At 44.7% G+C, this 20300-nt stretch overlaps 1 protein-coding gene across 4 annotated transcripts in view; it reads left to right on the top strand.

Annotated features, from left to right (window-relative positions):
• The window catches only part of SPOP (speckle type BTB/POZ protein), a 180059-nt gene that overhangs the window by 100045 nt on the left and 59714 nt on the right, over positions 1-20300 (top strand). For all 4 annotated transcript variants that reach the window (XM_069237796.1, XM_069237799.1, XM_069237798.1 and 1 more), the window contains 5 exons: positions 1430-1551; positions 3602-3753; positions 3872-3999; positions 15923-16100; positions 17710-17765. In XM_069237796.1, the coding sequence (XP_069093897.1) occupies positions 1430-1551; positions 3602-3753; positions 3872-3999; positions 15923-16100; positions 17710-17765 (636 nt within the window). The remainder of the gene's footprint in view (positions 1-1429; positions 1552-3601; positions 3754-3871; positions 4000-15922; positions 16101-17709; positions 17766-20300) is intronic.

The following is a 20300-nucleotide window of genomic DNA, read 5'->3' as shown; positions in this document are numbered from 1 at the left end:
AACACTCTGCCATTCCACAACACTACTCCACTCAACTTTACAACAATCTCTGCCCTTCCACTCTCCGACATTTCTCCAGTGACCCTCCACAATACTGCCACTCCAACCTATGCCACTCACTGCACTCAACTCTGCACCACTCCACATCTCTATACACCACTCCATAACACCCCACAATTCTCCATAACACTCTGCCTTACGACATTCCACTACACGACACTCTTCTTTGTGCCACTTTTATCCATGCTAAAAAGCTGTCAAGCTGGTGTACAAATAGCTAAATCATATTGCATACAAGGCTCTCCACAACCTACGGCTGTCCTATATCAACCATCGACTGAACTTCTACGTCCCCACAAGACAACTACGCACCTCCTCGCTAAACCTCGTACACACACCTGCATCCATCGCAGCTGCAGCAGAGGCAGCTCGTTCTCCTACATGCAGTCAAGTCCTGGAACAGCCTGTCCCTCCACCTCTGAACAGCACCCTCCCTGGCGGACTTCAGAGGAGACTCAAGATGTGACTTTTTAATGGAGACACAGCACCCTCAGCGCCCAATATCCTTAGGGTTGATGGTGCTGCGCTTTACAAATGCTCTGATTGATAGATTGATATTGGCAAAGCCAATAGCTCTTGCATAGGCAAGACCTATTAGCTTTGGCAATGCTTGTTTGCATGAAAGCGGGTGCAGCAGCAAAATGTCATTGGATAGAAGTGTATCTTAATATAGCTTTTTGTAGGTGCAGTGGGGAACAAAAATATCCTGTGCTTATGTTCTATAGGACCTGCATACGCTCCTGAGGTAGGTTTAAGCAGCAAAATCACGGGGTTGGATGTCTGAGCTGACCCTAGTGCTGAGTAAACTCTGGTGTTTTAAGTTTGTGTGAGGATGAGCAGACATTTGTAGAACTTTATTGCAAACATCATCTAGTTGCTAGTCACAGCATGGGAGACTGCTTTAGAGTCTATGCAGGCCTTGTGATCTAAAAATGAAAAACCTACTCTCCCTGTAACCATCTATTTCAAGCTTGTAATGCTGTATATTCTAAGCACCCCCTCACCCCTGTTTTTCCCAAGATACAAGCAATGCTCCATGATGTTTTCTCATTGCATATTTAGTCACCATGCACCATACACTCTTCTTGGTCTGATTCACTAAACATCACTTAAATTAAATTGAGTTGGAGTCTTCGTTCTGGTTCATTGTGGGTCAAAAGAGGAGTCACAAGGTGTCTTGAGACCCAAGATGACTTAAAAAAAAAAAAAAAAATCAGTTTGCACCCAGCATAACATGGTAGGAGAATCCTGTGCACGTGAAACTGCAGCACTACAAGCTACAAATGGGTAGTTACAAAGTAAGAACTGTAACATCGACCACCATATTTAACGTCCTTTACTGAAAGGCCATGTGATTACTTCTCTGCAGATCAAGGTGGTAAAGTTCTCCTACATGTGGACCATCAACAATTTCAGCTTCTGCAGGGAGGAAATGGGCGAAGTGATCAAAAGCTCAACCTTCTCCTCTGGTGCTAACGACAAGCTGAAATGGTAAGATGCCCCTTAGGTTCTCCTGTGTATGCTGCCATCATGTTAATGCTATCACTCTTGTATCTGGTGCGAGCAGATTTGGGGAAAAAATAACAAAACTGTAGAAAAAGAGGATGGTGAGAAAAGGGGCAAGGTTACATGGAATAGGAGCTGATAGTGTGCTTTATTCACACGTCAGGCCTTCTAGTGTAGACTACACCCTGATTTTAAAATATTTTGAAGAGGATTGGAGAAATCAAATATACTGGGTAGACAGGCATGATAGAGAGTCCTAATTTTTGCAGTGTTTTTGCTTGTAGGGGACAGAGCAAATGAAGGTGGCTATTTTAACTGACTTATCAATCACTATGCATTGCTATCTTTTCTTAATGCGGGTGGATGTGCCATGTTCTGTTTAAGAAGAATATTTTACACTCATTTGATTGTGAGTCATATTGCTGCAGTGAGGCTGTTTGGCATGGTCCCTAAGGAAAGCCATATTTCACATCTTTCCTGACTGAACTAAGTATTTTTAAAAAATATGTATGTTCCTTCTCATCTTAGCGTCTGTCTGATGTCCTAGGTCTGATATAGATATGGTGGGCAAGTTACTCCGTCACAACTGTGACAAATATCGCGTCTGCCTAAATCTAAATCTCATAGAATATAAAGGGATTTGAGTTTCGGTGGTTGGGATATCCATCACCTTTGTAACGGAGTAACTCATCCCCCAATATCTAAATCAAGCCCTAAATGTGCATACATTACTTCCTGTTATTGGACGTGGTCTGTGCCCCATCAGGTTCTTTAGAGTTGCACATTTGGAACTGCTCCTTTAAGTCAAGCAGTTGGTCTTTTTTTCGGCCTGCTTCATATCTAGTTTTCTCACATACAGGTGAAGTGCATCAGGCTACCAGATATGCAAAGCTCTCTTCTGTGGTGCACTGTTCCTGATACTGCCAGCTGCCCATCCTCTCGTTTCACTAGGCTGTTTTGGAGTCTGGTCTCATGATAGGAAAGCTCAGTAGGGCTTGTCAGGCTGCAGGGTTTAAAAATGAAGCATGTTGTCTGTTTTGTTGTCTCCAGGTGACAGAGATATAGTGGTGAGGTAGATTGGGGGTAGTGAGCAGCACAGGATTCACAGGAGTAGTAGTATTTGACGATTAAGTCATTGAAGGTGGAAGACTAACTCAGAAAAGAGATCTGCCTCTCTATCTGCCGTTCATTGGGGCCTCTAAACGATTTAGAAGCACTCGGACTTTTCCTCTTCTTAATGCAGTTTTAAAAGGAAAGAAACAATACATTGTCCTAAATAGAGGTATATTCGCATGGGCATCAATCAGGTCTGAAATGTGCATTTATTAATGAGCTTTTCTGCTAAAATTGCAGTGTGACTGCAATGAAACTTTAAATTTTACTGGAGCTTCATTTTTAAGATCAGTCCCATTAAAAACTCTTAACCTTAAACCAAGTTCCGTTAGGCTTCTGATTTCATTATTTTACATTTTTGTAATGCTGAGCTCCTCATTTGTCATCAAGAACCTTGGCTGTTAACAGTGAAACTGCTTGTTTAATCTGAATAGTTTGGCTGTTTATATTATAATACATCTTTTGTGCTCTTGCAGCCTTTTGAGACTGAATTCTAGTCTACTTGTCGTATCTGGAATTAGTTTTACTAAGAAGTACTGAATCTTGGTTCATGTATGACCGCTAAGACCATAATGTTGTTGGATGGCTATTGACATGTGGCTTTTACGTAATGTGCTGCATACACTGAATTTTCTTCACTTCTGATCAATCATCTGGGTAATTCTGTGTTTGAGGTGTATTTCTGGAATTTCCAAACTTCTGTAGAAAATTAATATTAATGCCACTGATTGCAGTAATCATCATCTAATGTGCTAAATTTAAGTGCCAGTCAAGTCTAACACACTTTTGTTATTCTTGCTCTGCTGGAATTTTGACTCTTGGATCCAGATCATACCCCTGTCTCGGTTCTCTTAATCAGTGTGCTGCTTTGCTTACCTATAGTACTGTACAGATTGCCCTTTATGAATTCCCTTCTCTGCAGGTGTTTAAGAGTTAATCCCAAAGGCTTGGATGAAGAAAGCAAAGACTACTTATCACTTTACCTGCTGCTTGTTAGTTGCCCAAAGAGTGAAGTGCGCGCCAAGTTCAAATTTTCAATCTTGAATGCCAAGGGTGAAGAAACAAAGGCCATGGGTATGTATCCAAATGTAGCAAATGCCAGTGTGAGAGAGGGGCAAAAAGGTGCTCTTTCCTTACCTCGTTTGGCAGTGGTGCTGTGGTACATTTTCCTACAAGCTTGTCTGTTTTGCAGAGAGCCAACGAGCATACCGCTTTGTGCAAGGAAAAGATTGGGGCTTCAAGAAGTTCATTCGTCGGGACTTTCTTCTGGATGAAGCCAATGGGCTGCTCCCTGATGACAAGCTCACACTTTTCTGTGAGGTAAGTTGATTGGCTGGGGTGGCCACTTCACTCCAAGTCATTGTGGGCCCTGTCTCCAGTCCTGAATCTTTCAGCTACAAGTCATTGTTTTCTTCTGTGTTAGTCTAATTAGTTCAGTAGAAGCAACAAACATGACAGCACCCAGAATGTATAGGTTATTACTCCGAAATCCAGGATTGGAAACAGTGTCCATAATGATCTGTAAGGAGGTGGCTACCTTATAGGTACTTTGCTCCAGGTTTTTACACACCATGCCCAAGCAAGGCGGAGATGGGCAGGGATTGGTACAATAGGAGTGTGGTAAGCATAATGGGGGATTCTTGTTGCTGTGAAATCCACTCTAACAAGGGTAGTGGCTGCAGACCAGCAAAATAAAAATGTTTTCAGTGCCCTCCCTTAAGCAGGGTGTAAACTTGTGGCTTAAGCTACGCTGGCAACTTGTCTGAATGCTGGGTTTCAGCAGTGCGAGTACCCTTCTCCTTTAAACCTTTGGAGCTTCAGGAGCAAAATTCTGAGCATAGGTGGCACATTATTACACAGGGGGTACTGTAAAGCTGAAACAGAAGGTTCATTAAAGGCTTAGTGAACCAAGAATTATTGTTTTCTCCCCTCTCAGTACCACCTTTTAGTGTTGGTTTTGTGGAATTCTATTTTTAATTTAGCCATTACCTAGTTCTTTTATGCATGCATGTTAACGGGCTCTAGGCGACAGGTATTAGCGGGAGGAATTACTGCTTCACATAATGAAAGTCCACTCAGTGGGATTTCATTGCCTGATCAGTGTACTCTCTGTTTTTCTTTGTCATCCACAAGATGGGGCTACTACCAGATTGCATCTAAGATATTGGTGTTCTTTTGTGAGGTTTCCGCATTTGGAGAAACAGTTGGGGAGTGCGAGAGGTGGAAGAGGGGATATGAGAGAGAGGTACCTATTAGCTGTCATTGGGTGTAAGTTAGGATGCCTTCTTCTTACTTGTAGGACTTTCTCCTCTAGCTAGAGAATGTTTGTGCTGGTAATGCAGAGGTCCTTGTCATGTGTAGCTTCTGCAGATTTATTTTCAGGTATGCCATCTGTTCCACCTACGCCTCCGTAACTACTACAGGTGCCAGGGTTTATGCTTGGCCAGAGCCCAGTGAAAATTATCAGCATAGAGATGGGAGGAGGTGGGAGAAGGGGAAGTCATTCTGCTGCTTCCTTTTTACCCGCTTATTATTTATGCTCCTCCACATTGTCATCCGCGGGGTATTTGGACACAGCATCACAGTTTGGAATGCATTCTCATAATCTATTGTTGATTCCTCAAGAGCTTTTTGAAATAGTTTGAAGTGTTTTGTAGAGATTTCGTTTTTCTTCCTTTCTATTTTTTTTTCTACTGAGAACCATCCCCCCTGCCAACCACCCATTTATAATGTATTTTTTCCTTTTTCTCTTATCTTCCTACTCCATCTATCCTTGCTGTTTGCCTTTCCAGGTTTACTTATCTGTCTGCATTGCTTTCTCTCCGCATTAGCTCGCCCCTTCTTCCTCCCTCTCTGGGCTCTTCTGGTCTCTCCTGTCTGCAGCATGCTGTTCCCTCCCTTTCCTTTATTCGCTGCAAACATTGCAGAACCTACTCTCCTCTCTGTCATCACCTTCTGTCTCTGTGATGGACTCTTCCCTTTCTGTTTCTTGTGGTGGACGTTTCGCATTGCCTAGTGGTGGACTCTTCCTCTTCTTTCTCTGTGGTAGGTTCTTCCCCTTCTGTGGTAAACTCCTCCCCATCCCTCTCTGCTGCAGACTTTTCTCCTCACTTCTGTCTGTTTGGTGAACTCATCCGCTCTCGTGTTCTGCAGCAAATTCTCCCCTTCTTTCTCTGTAATGGTGTTGCCTTTTTCTGCAACAGTCTATCTCTGCAATGGTTTCTCTTTGCTGAATGGTGGTCACAATATTGTGTTTGAAATGTCGAGCTTCAACAATATTAACACCACTCTATTGACTACAACTATTTTGTCATGGTAAGTAGATGCAGAGCTAGGAATAGTATGTTTATGCTTCCCTGTTTTTGCTTACCTTGACAATATATTCATAGTTGATATTGTTGGAGGTCTGTATTGCTGACTTTGATATTGTGACATACACACTTCTGCAGTGGTCTTTTTCTTTGTGGCTGTCTCACTTTTTTGTGATGGTCTCACTCTCTCCCGCATCCTGCACAGTCAGTCTGACTTTTAATGGCTGTTGATGCAGTCTTTATCTGCCACTTATTCCTTCTGCAAGGCTTTTTTTCTGTGACAATCACTTTTTCTGAGATAGTATCTCATTTTGATATACTACTTTCTGCTAATTCCTAATTTAAGAATATGTTTCAGGCACCACACGTGATTTAGATTTTTTCCCACTAGCAGTACCCCTTCTAGAGCGCTCTACTGGTGTCACCTAACATTAGCCATAACTTTGCCTAGTATGAATGTGACATCATGGGTATATAAAGCACCATCTGGCATATGCGCTTCATTTCTGATTTTTACACTCCTCATTAACTCTGTTCTGAAGATTTCTTGCCACTTCTCCAACGAAATTCCTTTTTCCCTGCAGCAAGAGCAAATGTCTCTTAAGGTCTTGAGGTTTAAGACCTACTGTGTATTTACTGCTCCTCAAGGCACCTGAAAGCGGGAGGTTGTTACTTTAGGCCAAGGGCTTACTGGTGTCACCTAACATTAGCCATAACTTTGCCTAGTATGAATGTGACATCATGGATATATAAAGCACCATCTGGCATATGCGCTTCATTTCTGATTTTTACACTCCTCATTAACTCTGTTCTGAAGATTTCTTGCCACTTCTCCAACGAAATTCCTTTTTCCCTGCAGCAAGAGCAAATGTCTCTTAAGGTCTTGAGCTTTAAGACCTACTGTGTATTTACTGCTCCTCAAGGCACCTGAAAGCGGGAGGTTGTTACTTTAGGCCAAGGGCTTATTGGCACCCCAAAACGGTCTCCTTCCCCCTTCTGGTAAATTTCCCGACTGGGAATAATCTCCCAAGATATCTTTCATCAAAATACCCACATAAAATGCACTAGGATGTAGAGGTTGTTCTCTTCCTTCCAACGGTCCGCGACCCAGGACACTTTTGTAGACTCAGTGCTGTTCCTCTGCCGGTCTCATGGTCCATCTGAGCCAGTTCTGATAATGAAGAAGATAAAGCTAGAATTTCTGAATCCATCTGCTGACTATGTTCAGGTGAGACCTTTCATCAGGTCATACTGGTCCTTTGTCAGGATGGCCCCACTACCCTATAAGCCTATAAGTGTGGGTTATTTCCTGCGAGTTGGACAATTTTAGTAGCCCTGACACCACCTAAATTTACATCTTCATTCACTTCTGCCTCGCTTCCAAAGAAGCTAGTGCCTACCAAGGCACTAACCCCCTGCATAGTGCCTTCACTTGGGTTACCTTGGCTCTAATGCCAGTGCCGCAGTCATCTTTAAATCTGAGCAATAAAAGAACGTTTGTGTATGTTTAATGACTAACCCCACAGAGCATGTCCTTAGAGCCCAAATAATCGGATGGAGGAACATTTAGGATTGATTGGGCTCAGTGTTCTTGCTCTGCACTGCACAGAGAATGTGGCCAAACAGAGGATGAGGACTCTAGAAGCTGACAACCTCCTTGTAATACAAACTATGACCTTAAACGGGACTAAATAAAATGCTAGTGGCCTTGACACATCTCAAAAGGGGCACATCCGGTACCCACTTGGGCTCCTTCAGGGTAAGTCTGTTTATTCAGTTTTTTGGTACGAAAAAGCTGAAGATATTTGAAAATTCTACTTGCCCGCCACTGTAGTCTAACATTTTGGCTGACGTCTTGCTGTCGTCCTCTGCAGTTTCAGAACTGCTGCTGCCATTCAATGAGTTGCCCTTGGAGCCAGTGTTGGCAGCCCAGGACCCTAGCAGTTCACAGACAAATTGCATGACAACACCTAATCCAAGGTGTTTGTCATTGCACCCGTTGTAGAGAGTGGTTGCTTTTCTTATGGCCCCTTTAGACCGACAGTTTAATAGGCTTGACTTAATGGCGCAAAATTGTCTTTGCGTATAGCAGCGTACCTCTTATTGCCAGTGAAACCTTCTTGAACGCTGTACCCATGCTATGGGAGAGTGGATTACAATTGTCAAGTGCGGACTAGGTTCTGCTGACATTTGGCCCTAATCCATAGCCACATATCCCTGCACCACCGTGCTTGGATGTGCTTCAGCGGCTTCTCTGGAGGTGTCCACGTGATTCTGAAAGATATATGCCCTTTGACAACAGGTGACTGATTAGAGAGGAAGCAGACTGCTCCCTGGAACGATCCAAAAACATTTACACACTCACTGGGCCTGGCCTCCTCAGCATAGCAGTTCCACTAGCAGTACTGAAAATTTCAGGGTTTCTACGTTACTACAGCAGTTACTTTCAGTGGCAACCTCTACCGACAATGAGGACACTCCAGTTGATGTGAACAATCGAAGCACTTCAACACATGTATCACTTCTTTTGGGGCAGGAATTGGTCTAAGAGTCAACATTGCAACCCCATGAACAGCAGCAGCTCTAGAAACTGCCATCCTTATTAAAAGCTTATTGACTCCCCTCGAACACCACCAGCTGCTGGCTGGGTGGGGATATGAGGAGGGTTGTTACCCATTTTTTTCCCACCAGTTGTGAAAAAACCATAATGGCTTATTGGTTGATGTAGCTTATCCTCAAGGGCTACTCCTTACCATTCCTGCCTTCCCTTTGGGATTGCCATCTTCCACCTAGAAGTGTTCTCTGGCACACACCTCTGGCTCTGTTAAGCAGATCAAAACACTCTACCTTCCAGAGCGAGAGGTGGTGGCCTTACAGGAAAGGGCCATGGGATTTTTACTTTGTCCCAAAGAAGGGCATAGATCTGAGACCCATCCTGGAACTTTGCATATGAACAGGTTCAGAATGCCATCTTTAAGCTTGGCTCTGTTCACCCTCCATGCAGGTTACTGGCTGCTGCCTCTGACTCTCAAGCACACATACTTTCATCTGCCAATCTTCCACGTGATGTATTCCTCATAGGATCTGAGTACCATCAGTTTGAAGTTGTGCCATTTTGTTTTTGGTTTGATAACCCCAAGGTGGTGGCAATTGCATTGAAGAGGGTGAGTATCTATGTACTAATGTACCTGGGAGGTTGGCTGGTGAAAGCTGTGTCCCCTTCAGTTATCAGGATGCATCTTCAGCTCACCAGGACCCATCTGTCCTACTTGAGCTTTACCACACCTGTAAGTCTCACCTCTGCCTCAATCGCAAGTTGACCTTCCTAGGTTTGTTACAAGTTAAGGCTAGTGTGAACGATTTGCTGCCTCCTCAGAGTATTGAAAATAATTAGTACACAGTGCTGGTTCATGCTCCAGTCCCAGTTCTACAAGTTCTGTGTCTTAGGCCTCATGAATCTTGTTGCTGCTCCTCACCAGATAGTGATATAGGGCATTTCAGTGGTACTAGAGAAAATGATGGCTTCAGCGTTGGAGGTCTTGTTTTCCTTTAGTGCATATTACGGCACTGTTCTGGAACAGCACTGATGGTAGTGCCCCTGCAGTTTATTGGTGGGTTATCCCTTCAGTCAGACTGCCATAGTTACTGATGCCTTCATTTTAGGCTGGGGCATTCAACCAGGTAAAAGTTCATGCTTGGACCTTTTATTGCAGCTGTGAAAGCAAGTGTCTTATGATATGTTATCTATGCTTTCTTCTGAATTGTTTCTTGGAGGATGCCTTCAAATGCAATGGATAATAGGGCTTGCTCTATGCACTTCTGTCAAGTGTCGTGCAGAATGTACAAGAGATTTGGACACAACTTATGCAGATCACCCCTATCTGGATGAAGAGGATTTGGTATGCTGTTATGTTGGAACTGGACACACTGCATGCTCTCTCTCTCTGGCACAGGGTGAACTGCCCTCACAGCAGGAAAGTTAAGTCCTTAAACCCAAATGCTGCATGCCTTGACGTGTGCTAGCTACAGTCATTCACTTTACCTGTGGCAGTGGCTGACATCTTCGCTACTAAGTAACCTACCATGACGTGAAAGAATTTGGTTTTTGGAGTGATGTGAGTTGAAAGGCTTGATCCCCTTTGCACCTTTCAGATATTCTGCAGTTCTTTCTCAACATGGCTTAGTATTAGCTACTGTAAAGGAGAATTTGACTGCCCTCTCCACCTTTATTTACTTTGCTTGCCAGCCTTCATTTTTTAAAGTTGCCACTGATATTAAGAATCTTTTTGAAAAGTTTGTTGTACTTCCCGTCACTGTGTTTATAGGTCCAAAATGATATTTGAATTTGGTATAAAAATGGTGCCACCATTTTAGCCAATGCCGTTTCTCGGTTTAACGACTGATGCTTAGTAGCGGTAATGTTAGCCTGTAGGGTTGGTAAACTGCAGGCATTTTAGCCCAGGCCACATCTCAAGGTGTTTTACCTAGATTTGCTACTTCATCCCTTTCGTGCACCTCTGTCAGAAGTTGTGATGGCCTTTCCAAGTCTATCACTCTTCTGCCCTCCTTCCCTCCTCACCACACCACAGAGGATGAACGACTGCATAGACTGGACCCCATGCGTATGCTATCTTATATCGACCACACACAACAGAACAGAGTAGATGTATACCTCTTTGTGGGCTTTGCTTTCAAACCAAGAAGGGCAATGCATTAACCAAGTACACAATGTTGTGCTGGATTACCATTTGTATTGAGATCTGCTGTGCCTTGGACAAGAAGGAACTTCAGACTCTTATTTGTGCTGGCTCTGAGGGTCATGGAAATTTCTACCTCTTTCACCAGCCGCCTCCATGTGGCTGATGTTTTCAGGGCAGCCAATTGGTCACCCTTATGTACGTTTGATAAATGTTCTTAACTGAAAGCTCAGCTGCGGTGACAGATATTTTCCCAAGATTGTGCTGCATGACCTTCATGATTAACACCATTAAATCCCAAATGGCATTGCTTTGGAAATAATTGGAATCTACAGGAAAAAATATCCATCTGAAGAAAAATGTAGTTACCTTTGTAACCGTATGTTTAAGGCATGTGTGGCTGTAGATATACATGTTGTGCATACTCCTGCCATCTAGTGTTAGGCCCATTATTGTGTGTGTTGTTTTTCTTAAAAGAAGTCTTTCGAGTAACAAGGTATAGTGACTCCTCTTCTTGCAGGTAATTTGCATGGTAATAGGCTTCTTTGTTAGAATGTTTTCTTTCCGTAGTCTGGTTCGGTTGTGTTCCCCTGTGCTCCAGGCCAACACCATTGCGCTGCCTTTTTGTTTCAGTTCACACAGGTTCCTGTCATCTATTATAGTATTCAGATTCAGTCTCCTTTACTTCCTGTCTCGGGTCGGCGTTTAGTTACTTAGATCACGCAGGTCGACCGCAGTCCCTTCAAGGCCTGCTCCCACCTCTCAGTTGCATTTCTCTACCCATGCCTCCATGGTGATGGAACAAATGCTATTTTGATATTGTTCTTGCTGCCGTGCAAAAAATCCGTGGACCGATCTCCATCATGTCTGCAGTTTGTGCTTTTTTGCCCAAACGCATTAAAGCCGCCTCTGAAGTTTACCGTTCCTTCCATTCAAAGAAGACTCTGTGTCTGGCACATTAACTTGTTGTCACATAGGAGCAGCGACGACAGCCGTGACCTTTTCGGTCCCAAGGATGTCAAGGGAGAACATCATCCACAGCTGTCGGCTGCAGATGAAGAGACTTTCTCCATGAAGGAAAAAGCTGAACTGGAAATCTAGGATCTTCCACCAGCCTAGCAGTCTAAGTACGACACTTCCTCCACCTCAACATTGTGGGTAATGCCTTCGGGGCATGGTTGGCACTGACAGACCACTTCATCATTCTGCCCAGCTCTGGCTTGCCGCTGGAGGAACCTTTTGGGACCAGCCGCTTTGGTGCTATCTACTCCGACACAGACGTCAAGCAGAACTTTGGCACCGACCACATCTGCCTTGGCGCCAACCGGAATCTTGGAGCTCAAACCAAAGCTGCCCTTGGTTCTGAAGACTTTTGCATTGACTAGTAGGACTAATGTTGGCACCGGCGCAGTCAAACCAATTCTCGACAAGCTGCAGGAGGAGATCAATATAAGGTAGGGACACCTGGTCGTCAACGCCTATGCGGCCCAATTCCTGCCTGCCTTTTGAGAGCTGTTGTTCCTCCCTCAAAACACCAGATGTCCTTTGAGGAAGCCTTGGAATTCAGATTCCACTGGAGCAGAGCAAGAAGGCAAATAAGGCTACCAGCTCCTTACCACACATACTACCATCCCCTCACCCTGTCCACAGCCCTCACCTTCCCCACCTGCTTCTCTAGGGGACCCTCTTGACATCAGACGTTAGGGGTCTCATCACTCTGACATGGATGAGCATGGAGGAGGGAATTACAAATTTGACACCCCTCCACAGCAGGACCTCTAGGACTCCTATGACGCACACCCACTGGGGGACACAGACCCTGACCTATACCCTGCCGGTTCCTCCCCTCTGGACAATTCCACATCCCATCAGGAACTCATTGGTATGGTCGTCTTATTTCATAAGATGAATCTTGGCACACAGGCCCTAGAGGAAGTCTTCCTTTTTTAAACCCTCTTCTCCACTCTACGCTCTACTCAGTGCCTCACTATCCTCACATGCTACGCCACGCGCCTTACATCTTTAAGGGCCCCGTCCGGGCCAGGGTTGTAACACCTAGGGTCATAAAAATATATAGCATCCCCTACTGACCCCCAATTAAAATCATGGCCAGTTCCTGCCCGACATCACTCGTTAGCAAGCCAACTTTCAGGCCAGCAGGGATGCCCCTCCACTGGAAAAAGAGGCATAGATGCAGTGGGCAAAAGGGTGGCCACACAGTCGGCCAACCAGTGGTGTATCACCAGTGCAATTGGCCTTCTTTTAAGATATCATTTTGCCCATTGTTACGAAATGGAGGAGCTCCTCAGATGCTCCCCAGAGGAGCACAGGATGAGGGGACATGAAATAGTCTCTGAGGGCAAGCAGATATCGAACACTACTATTTGCTGTGCCCCAGATGCAGCAAACACTGCTGCCAAGGGGATTTATTCCAGCATCGTCCTACGCACACACCTGGTGCCATATCTCTGTCTTCAATCCTAAAGTTCAGCAGAGCCTGTTGCACATGCCTTTTGATGGCCAGCATCTCTTTGGCTAACAGGTAGACCAAATGCTGGAAATGGTCACAAAGGATATGAAGACAGCTGCGATGATAAGCGCACTTCAGACACCTGCCCTGCGTCTCCTTTTGCCCCACACCCGACCATGGATGCTCGGAGACCACTTTTCCCAAAGCCTCCATATTTTACCAGTGCACCCAGGGACAGCAATGCTCTCCCAGGGGGTCATTTTGAAGGTCTTTCAGGGGCAGTAATTTCAAAAGCAAAGGGAAAGGTGGCTCCCCCAAAGGTGCTGCAACTGCCATCTAAACCCTGATTTGCCCTTTATCCCCCCCTCAACCACACACCACCAGTCGGGCGCCTCCATTGCTTCTTTCCCACATGGCAGTCAGTCACCTCAGACCAGACCATGTTGGATGTTATCCAACATGGTTATTGTCTGGAGCTCACTTCCTTGCCTCCCACCATTCCACCTTGCAAACACAGACTCTGCCCAGAACACCAAAGGCTTCTCGGAGAAGAGGCCCAAGTGCTCCTTCTAAAGCGGGCAATAAAACCCATCCCCTACCATCAGCGGGGCACAGGAGTGCTCTCTGTACTTCTTAATACACAAAAAGGACCGGACCCTCAGACCCATTCTGGACCTCAGGCCCTTAAACAAATACATCTTTTCAGAGCACCTCCATATGGTCAACTCCCCAGGATGTCGTTCTGCTTCTCCAACAAGGTGATTTTATCACTGCGCTGAACTTAAGGGACACCTAGTACCACATACCAACTTATTCGGCCCATCATCTATCTCAGATTTGTGGTCAGCGGAAAACATTACCAAGCTCCACTTTGGGTTACTACTGCACCTTAAATGTTCACCAAGTGCCTTGTGCTGGTGACTGCACACCTGTGTAGACAAGGTGTCCACATCTTCCCTTATTTGGACGACTGGCTGATCAAGAGTTCCTATTGCCAGAAATGCTGCAAGCACACATGTCACAATAAACCACCTCGAGTTATGGTTTACCATTAACGCCACAAAATACCGTCCAGATCCAACCCTACCTGGGTGCTATTTTCAATTCTGAGGTAGGCATGACCTGTCTGAACCCTGATAGGATCCAGTCCTTTTAGGCACTGCTTTTTTCCAACCAGACCAACAGGTCATGGTTAGAACAGTCATGTGCCTCCTAGGCATGACGCTCTCCTGTGTTGCCATAGTACCCCATGCCAGGTTAAAATTGCGTCCGTTGCATGTATGCTTAGTGCAACAGTGGTCTCGGACTGAGGGTCATTGGGACTATCTACTGTTCATCAGCCACCGCACTTGCTGCTCTCTGCAGTGGTGGAACACCAACAACCTGTTGCAGGGGCAGCCTTTCTTTGACCCAAATCCACAGAGGACCGTAACAACAGATGCCTCCTTTATAGGGTTTGGTGTGCACTTGCAGGACTTGACTGTCCAGGTCCAATAAGAACCCACACACCAGGGCCTTAATATCAACAACCTGGAACTCCTAGCAGTCCATCTGTTGTTTAAGCCTTTCTTTTCTACCTCACTTGAAATGCAAGATTGTTCTTGTCCAGATGGACAATATGACAGTCATGTGTTACCTTCAGGACAAGGGGGGGGACTCCTTTTCCACAACTCTCACAGTTATCTTGAGTATTTTTGAGGGTGGGCTCTTTGCCAATAAAATCAATTTCTTAGTGCTGCACATTCCGGGTATGTATTACGATTTTGCTAACCTCTTTAGAATGTGGCAACAGGTCCATGAGTGGGAACTCCACTCTGAAGAAGTCCTGTGCTACTTCCAGAGATGGGGCTTCCCAGAAATAGACCTGTTTGCAACCCCAGAAAATACCAAATGCCCAGACCTCGCCTCCAGGTTCCCAAAGTCCAGTAGCAATGCACAGTGGATGAACTGGTCACGGATATTTGCCTCCGCTTTCATACCGCTCCCTCTCCTTCCTTTTGTGGTTCAGAGAGTTTTGCAGACATTCCTCACTCTCATTCTGGTGTCTCCCACACATTTGCACACATTGGGGCCCAAAACTAGATGGCAGGCGTATGCACAGCATGAGAATCTACAGCACTGCATGCCACAAACAGATGATTACAGGGTAAGTAACATTTTCCTTGTGGTGTATACTAGATCATCCCACAAACGTCTCACTGCTCTTCCTCCTCTTTTAATGAATTAGCACAATCAACAAGATCTCAAGGTGCACAAATCTGTTATCAGCTGTGATTGTAGCTGTCTACAATGTGTTTTCTGTCCCTCACTTCACACCAAGAGAGATCAAAAAAAGTATACCAGGAAGTGGAGCCAATCTGTACTTCATGTAGCCCAAAGCCATCACACCCTGGGTAGATAAAGTTACGCTTCATACCTAATGGGCCACTTGGAGAGCTGTTGTTGGTGGGGGAAAAGGTTTGTGAATCAAGTCTGGCACCCGATCGTTATTTATATCCACCAGACATATTGTTATGGAACAATTGTAGCCTTTTCTCATTTTGACAGCCTCAATTTTGAGGTATGATTTCTTTGGGGCATGCTCCACCTGCAGCACGATCTGCCCTCTACTTTTTCTTTTTTTTAGCTTTGCTCACAGCTTTTTCTGTATCCTCCAGCACCTTCATTCTTTATTGTCCTCCTGATTTTTATTCTTTCATGCACTTTCTTGCAATCAGAATAGCTAATAGAAACAGTGGCTAGCTAACCTTTGTTTGCTCTTCTAGGTTAGTGTGGTGCAGGACTCAGTCAACATCTCTGGCCAGAACACTATGAACATGGTGAAGGTGCCAGAGTGTCGCCTGGCAGATGAGTTGGGAGGATTATGGGAAAACTCACGCTTCACTGATTGCTGCCTATGCGTGGCTGGCCAGGAGTTCCAGGCCCACAAAGCCATACTTGCAGGTCTGATTTACTTTCTTTACTCTTTTTTATTTTATTTTTTTATTTTTTTTATAGTGGTGTTAACGGCCGAGCACTGAAGGGGAAAGATAGATAAGTGGAGTCATTGATTGTTCGAAAGTTAGAGAGTCAGTTGAAGTTGGATACCTCTTGTCAACCAATGTTTTGAGTAATGCTTTGAGTGGCTGGAATAGTAAACTAGTAGTGGTGAGTCTGTATGGCGGTTTTTCTTGGGAGAAGAGATCTTTGGTTCCACGTTTCAGTGGATGGTAACAGGCATACATCAACATTCTGTAGTAAACAACCTAGAACCTAATGAGTGAGAAAAAGAGAAAAGTGCTCATGGAAACAGTGTTACACAAACTAAAAAGCTAGATTCTCTTTTATGCCATCTACCTTTAGTCCCAGCCTTGTCAGTTTCCCTTGTTGACTGCAAGTCCTGGTAAGGGATGCACTATCATGGGATGCACCACAGCAAAATAATTTCAGGCCTCTCCCATTCTTACCTTTATTTTCACTTTTTTGTCAATTTTGTAATGTGAAAACAGGCTAGTTGGAACATACGCAAGGCATGGTTTCTCTACTGATTTTATGCAGAAGCTGTTAAGCTTGCTCAAGGGAACCATCTCGTTTTTTCTATGCACTGTCAGAGCAGTGACCTAAAACTCTAGATTGCGTGTGACACAATTTATTCTAGAATCTACATCCTTTTCAACCCCCTTTTCAGTATGGATACCCTTCTGTATATTGTCTGAGAGATAAGATGGATTTTCCGCAGCTGTCTCTACTAAGTGGAGAATCCGGGTCAAGCAGGGGATTCCAGTTCTGTGCCCATTTTGATAGAGTGGTGTCTGGTCATGAACACACTCGTTTCATGCCCCCTCCATGATTCTAGATTCGGGAGAGTCTAGCTGATGTTAGGCCTAGGAGGATCTTCTAAGAGTTCATAGTCCTGGTCTGTGCCACCTGTTGAGCCTTTTGCCTTTTCTTCAGTTGCTGTGATTATTGCTGACCGACATAGCTTTATCTGACCAAGAGAATGCTTGAGGTCTGTGGAGTTTTCAGTGCCTAGTTGCTTGACATTACTGGCACACAGAGAAGTCAGAAGGAAGAAAAAGCTAAATGCCGCTTAGCTTAATTTTTCTGTTGAATAGAGAGGCACTAAAGGCACATCTTGAGGATATTCAATTAAGGTTTAATTTGGAGTAGTCGCTGAGTATCCCTCAGATCATTTTAGAATCATTATCTCCCATAAACAGGTGGACTGAGAAAAATGGAACTAAAAACTAAGGCCCATTCTAAATCTTCCCTAGTAGAATAACGACTAGGGAAGATTTAGAATGGGCCTTAGTTTTTAGTTCCATTTTTCTCAGTCCACCGTTTTATGGGAGATAATGATTCTAAAATGATCTGAGCGGCTCAGTCTGTTCATGAAGTGCTTATCTCCATCATAAGGTGACTCTTTATTTAGGTAAGTTATGCAGTTAGCGAAGTTAGTTGGCAGGTCTGGCAGTTAAGACTCTAGCTGGCATGGGGGGACATGTCAGGCAGGTTAGATTGATCGGTGTAGAATGAAATAGTTACTGATAATCTTCTAAATTTTCTCCTACAGCACGCTCTCCTGTTTTCAGTGCTATGTTTGAACATGAGATGGAAGAGAGTAAAAAGGTGAGTTGTGGGTGTAGTTCCAGAAAGCTCATCTATGTAGCTGGTGAGGTGTAATCAAAACTGTATGTCGCCTTTAATATGTGGCCTAAAGGTGGTAGTATTTAGTGCGCTCTTGTTCTGTCACTTCTTCCCCTTCTGGCTACAATAAATTTTCTGTTGACGGAAATGGATTTAACTCCTTAAGAACATGTTTCCAATTTAGAAATGTGTTTAGCGGACGTACTGCAAGACCTAGTCTTTAAAATAAAAATACTTTTGTTTTTACTGTTGAAGACTGGCTGAGCCCCAGAAGGCCATAGCATGTTCTGGTGCCCTCAAAAGCCCTTTCAGGAGGCAAAAACTCCATACATAAACCCTTTGGCTGAAGCATTTATGGACCCTGTACATTTTGGTTGAAAGCATTCATTCAAACTTGATAAGGTCATTACAGTGTTCTGGAAAAGTATTGCTTCAGACCACCACTGACTGTTCAGAGCACACAGTAATTTATCAGAGTCCCGAGCCGAGCCCTTTGCACGTTTTTTGTGCCTAGCACCAATTCTTTTTCATCAGAAGTTGAGTCTTTCTCTTTCTATGATTTTGGTACCTCTGTTACTTTGGTCCGCTGTGCTTACACTGGGAATGCTGGAAATAAAATCCAGTATTTTACTGGTAATAAAAATCTCATGATAAAGTGAGAGAGGAAGGAGCTGATACTGGTTTAACTGCCTGACCTTGATGCATAGATGCATAATACTTCTGTGCAGCACACAGATCAGAGACAAAGGAGAAGTCAAAGGATGCCACTGTTCGGCACCAGAACTGCTTCTAAGACCAGTGTAGTGTCTCTTCAGACTTTTCAAACGTATACTAAGGTTTCATTTCCACTTGTACAACTCAGTTGTGATTATTGTGCCTTTGAATAAACCATTTGGTAGCTTAGGACAGACACTGCATTTTTGCATTCATAGTACATTTCTGGGGCTCCTGATGAAACACGTTCCACTCGTTAGTTCTGTGATACCCCCATCGCCTACCTTATGAACAAATGATTGGGACCCCTGAATACTACTTTTGCTATTCTTACACTGTTATTGTTACAATCTAATGTCACACTCATCTGCCTATTTGATGTGCTTGACTTAGCAGGGATACTTTAGATGTTGCTTTTTTTCGTTTTCTTTTGCTGTTTTTCTCCACCTTCACCTTCTTTGAGATCAGGTTAGCTCATTCTGCAGCACTTGGGTATCAAAGAAAAAACTTCCCAATTCAAAGTCTGCCATGAAATCAAAGAATTGGGCAGCAAGGGTATCCCTTACCACTCCAGTGAGTAGCACGAAGCTATCCAAGCAGCTACAAGGCACACATGTAATAGTTTTCATTCATAGGGATGCAGTACAGAGTTCGTGATGAAACCAAAACAGAGGTAATGTTCTGTGCAGGATCTGAAGTCAATGAAAGTGTGCGGTTGACCTTCAAATTGATCTACTAGTAAACTTTAGGCACTCTGCGTGCATTAAAAAAAAACAAATCTCTCCTACACTGCCAGGCTTCAGAGCATAACTATACACACAGTATATTCAAAGACATATTTATCACTGAGCAGAAAAGTGGCCACAGCAGTTAGTCGCAATAAGTTAACATTCTGATGGATACAACTACCTGTGGATTCCTCACCTCATGAATACTCCCATGGCGCCAGCATTAGACGGAAATCTTCTTACTAGTCTCTGCACGTCGACGAGGACGTCACTCTAGCCCACGCGACGCCGTCTGACGTCATACAGGCAATAAGAGGTCCTCGACGACGTGCGGACGTCAGTTCCCTTTTTTCCGTGCATTCGAAACGGTTATCTTCGAGGGAGCAACTGTTACTCTTGCGGTTACAGTGTATATCTTGCTGCGTAGTCTTTCGCTGTGGAAATAATGTCGCAGAGGAAGTCTGGATTTAAGCCTTGTCGTGAGTGTGGAGGCAAGATGTCGGTGACGGATCCTCATTCCGATTGCCTTTGGTGTTTGAGCTCCGACCACGACGTCTCGACTTGTGATTCATGTCAGCACATGAATCCAAAGGCCCTCAAGGAACGTGAGGCAAAGCTGTTTATGGCCAAGTCAAAGGGGAAACATCACAAGAAGTCTTCTTCCCCAAGACATCGGCGTCATCGAGACTCCCGGCGCCGTAGAGAATCTCGGCGTCATTCAAAGGAGACTCGTTCCAGGTCTCCGGATCGGCGCCGAAGGACATGGGAGGTCAGTCCCACGGTTACGCCGCATCCTTCGACGCCGTTGCCCTCTCCGGCGTCTCCAACTTCACCTGGACAGGCGTCGGTGATTGAGGTATTGGAGCCTCAAGTGTTTTCTCCGGCGCAGACGCCGAGGCCGGCGTCGGGGTCGCCTCCGAGACAGGCACCCCAGTATCCGGCTTTTCCCACCCCTGGAGCCGATAGTTCCGCATTCTTGAATGCGATGTATGCCATCTTCCAGCAGATGGCTCCAGGGGGTGCTCCGGCTGGGCCTTTGGCCTTTTCTTTGGGTGATCCTGCGCCTCTTCGGCCA

Source organism: Pleurodeles waltl, chromosome 6 (genome assembly GCF_031143425.1).
Source record: "Pleurodeles waltl isolate 20211129_DDA chromosome 6, aPleWal1.hap1.20221129, whole genome shotgun sequence".
Taxonomy (NCBI): Eukaryota; Metazoa; Chordata; class Amphibia; order Caudata; family Salamandridae; genus Pleurodeles; species Pleurodeles waltl.
The sequence above is the reverse complement of the archived record's forward strand: the minus strand, read 5'-3'. Positions and strand labels throughout refer to the sequence as shown.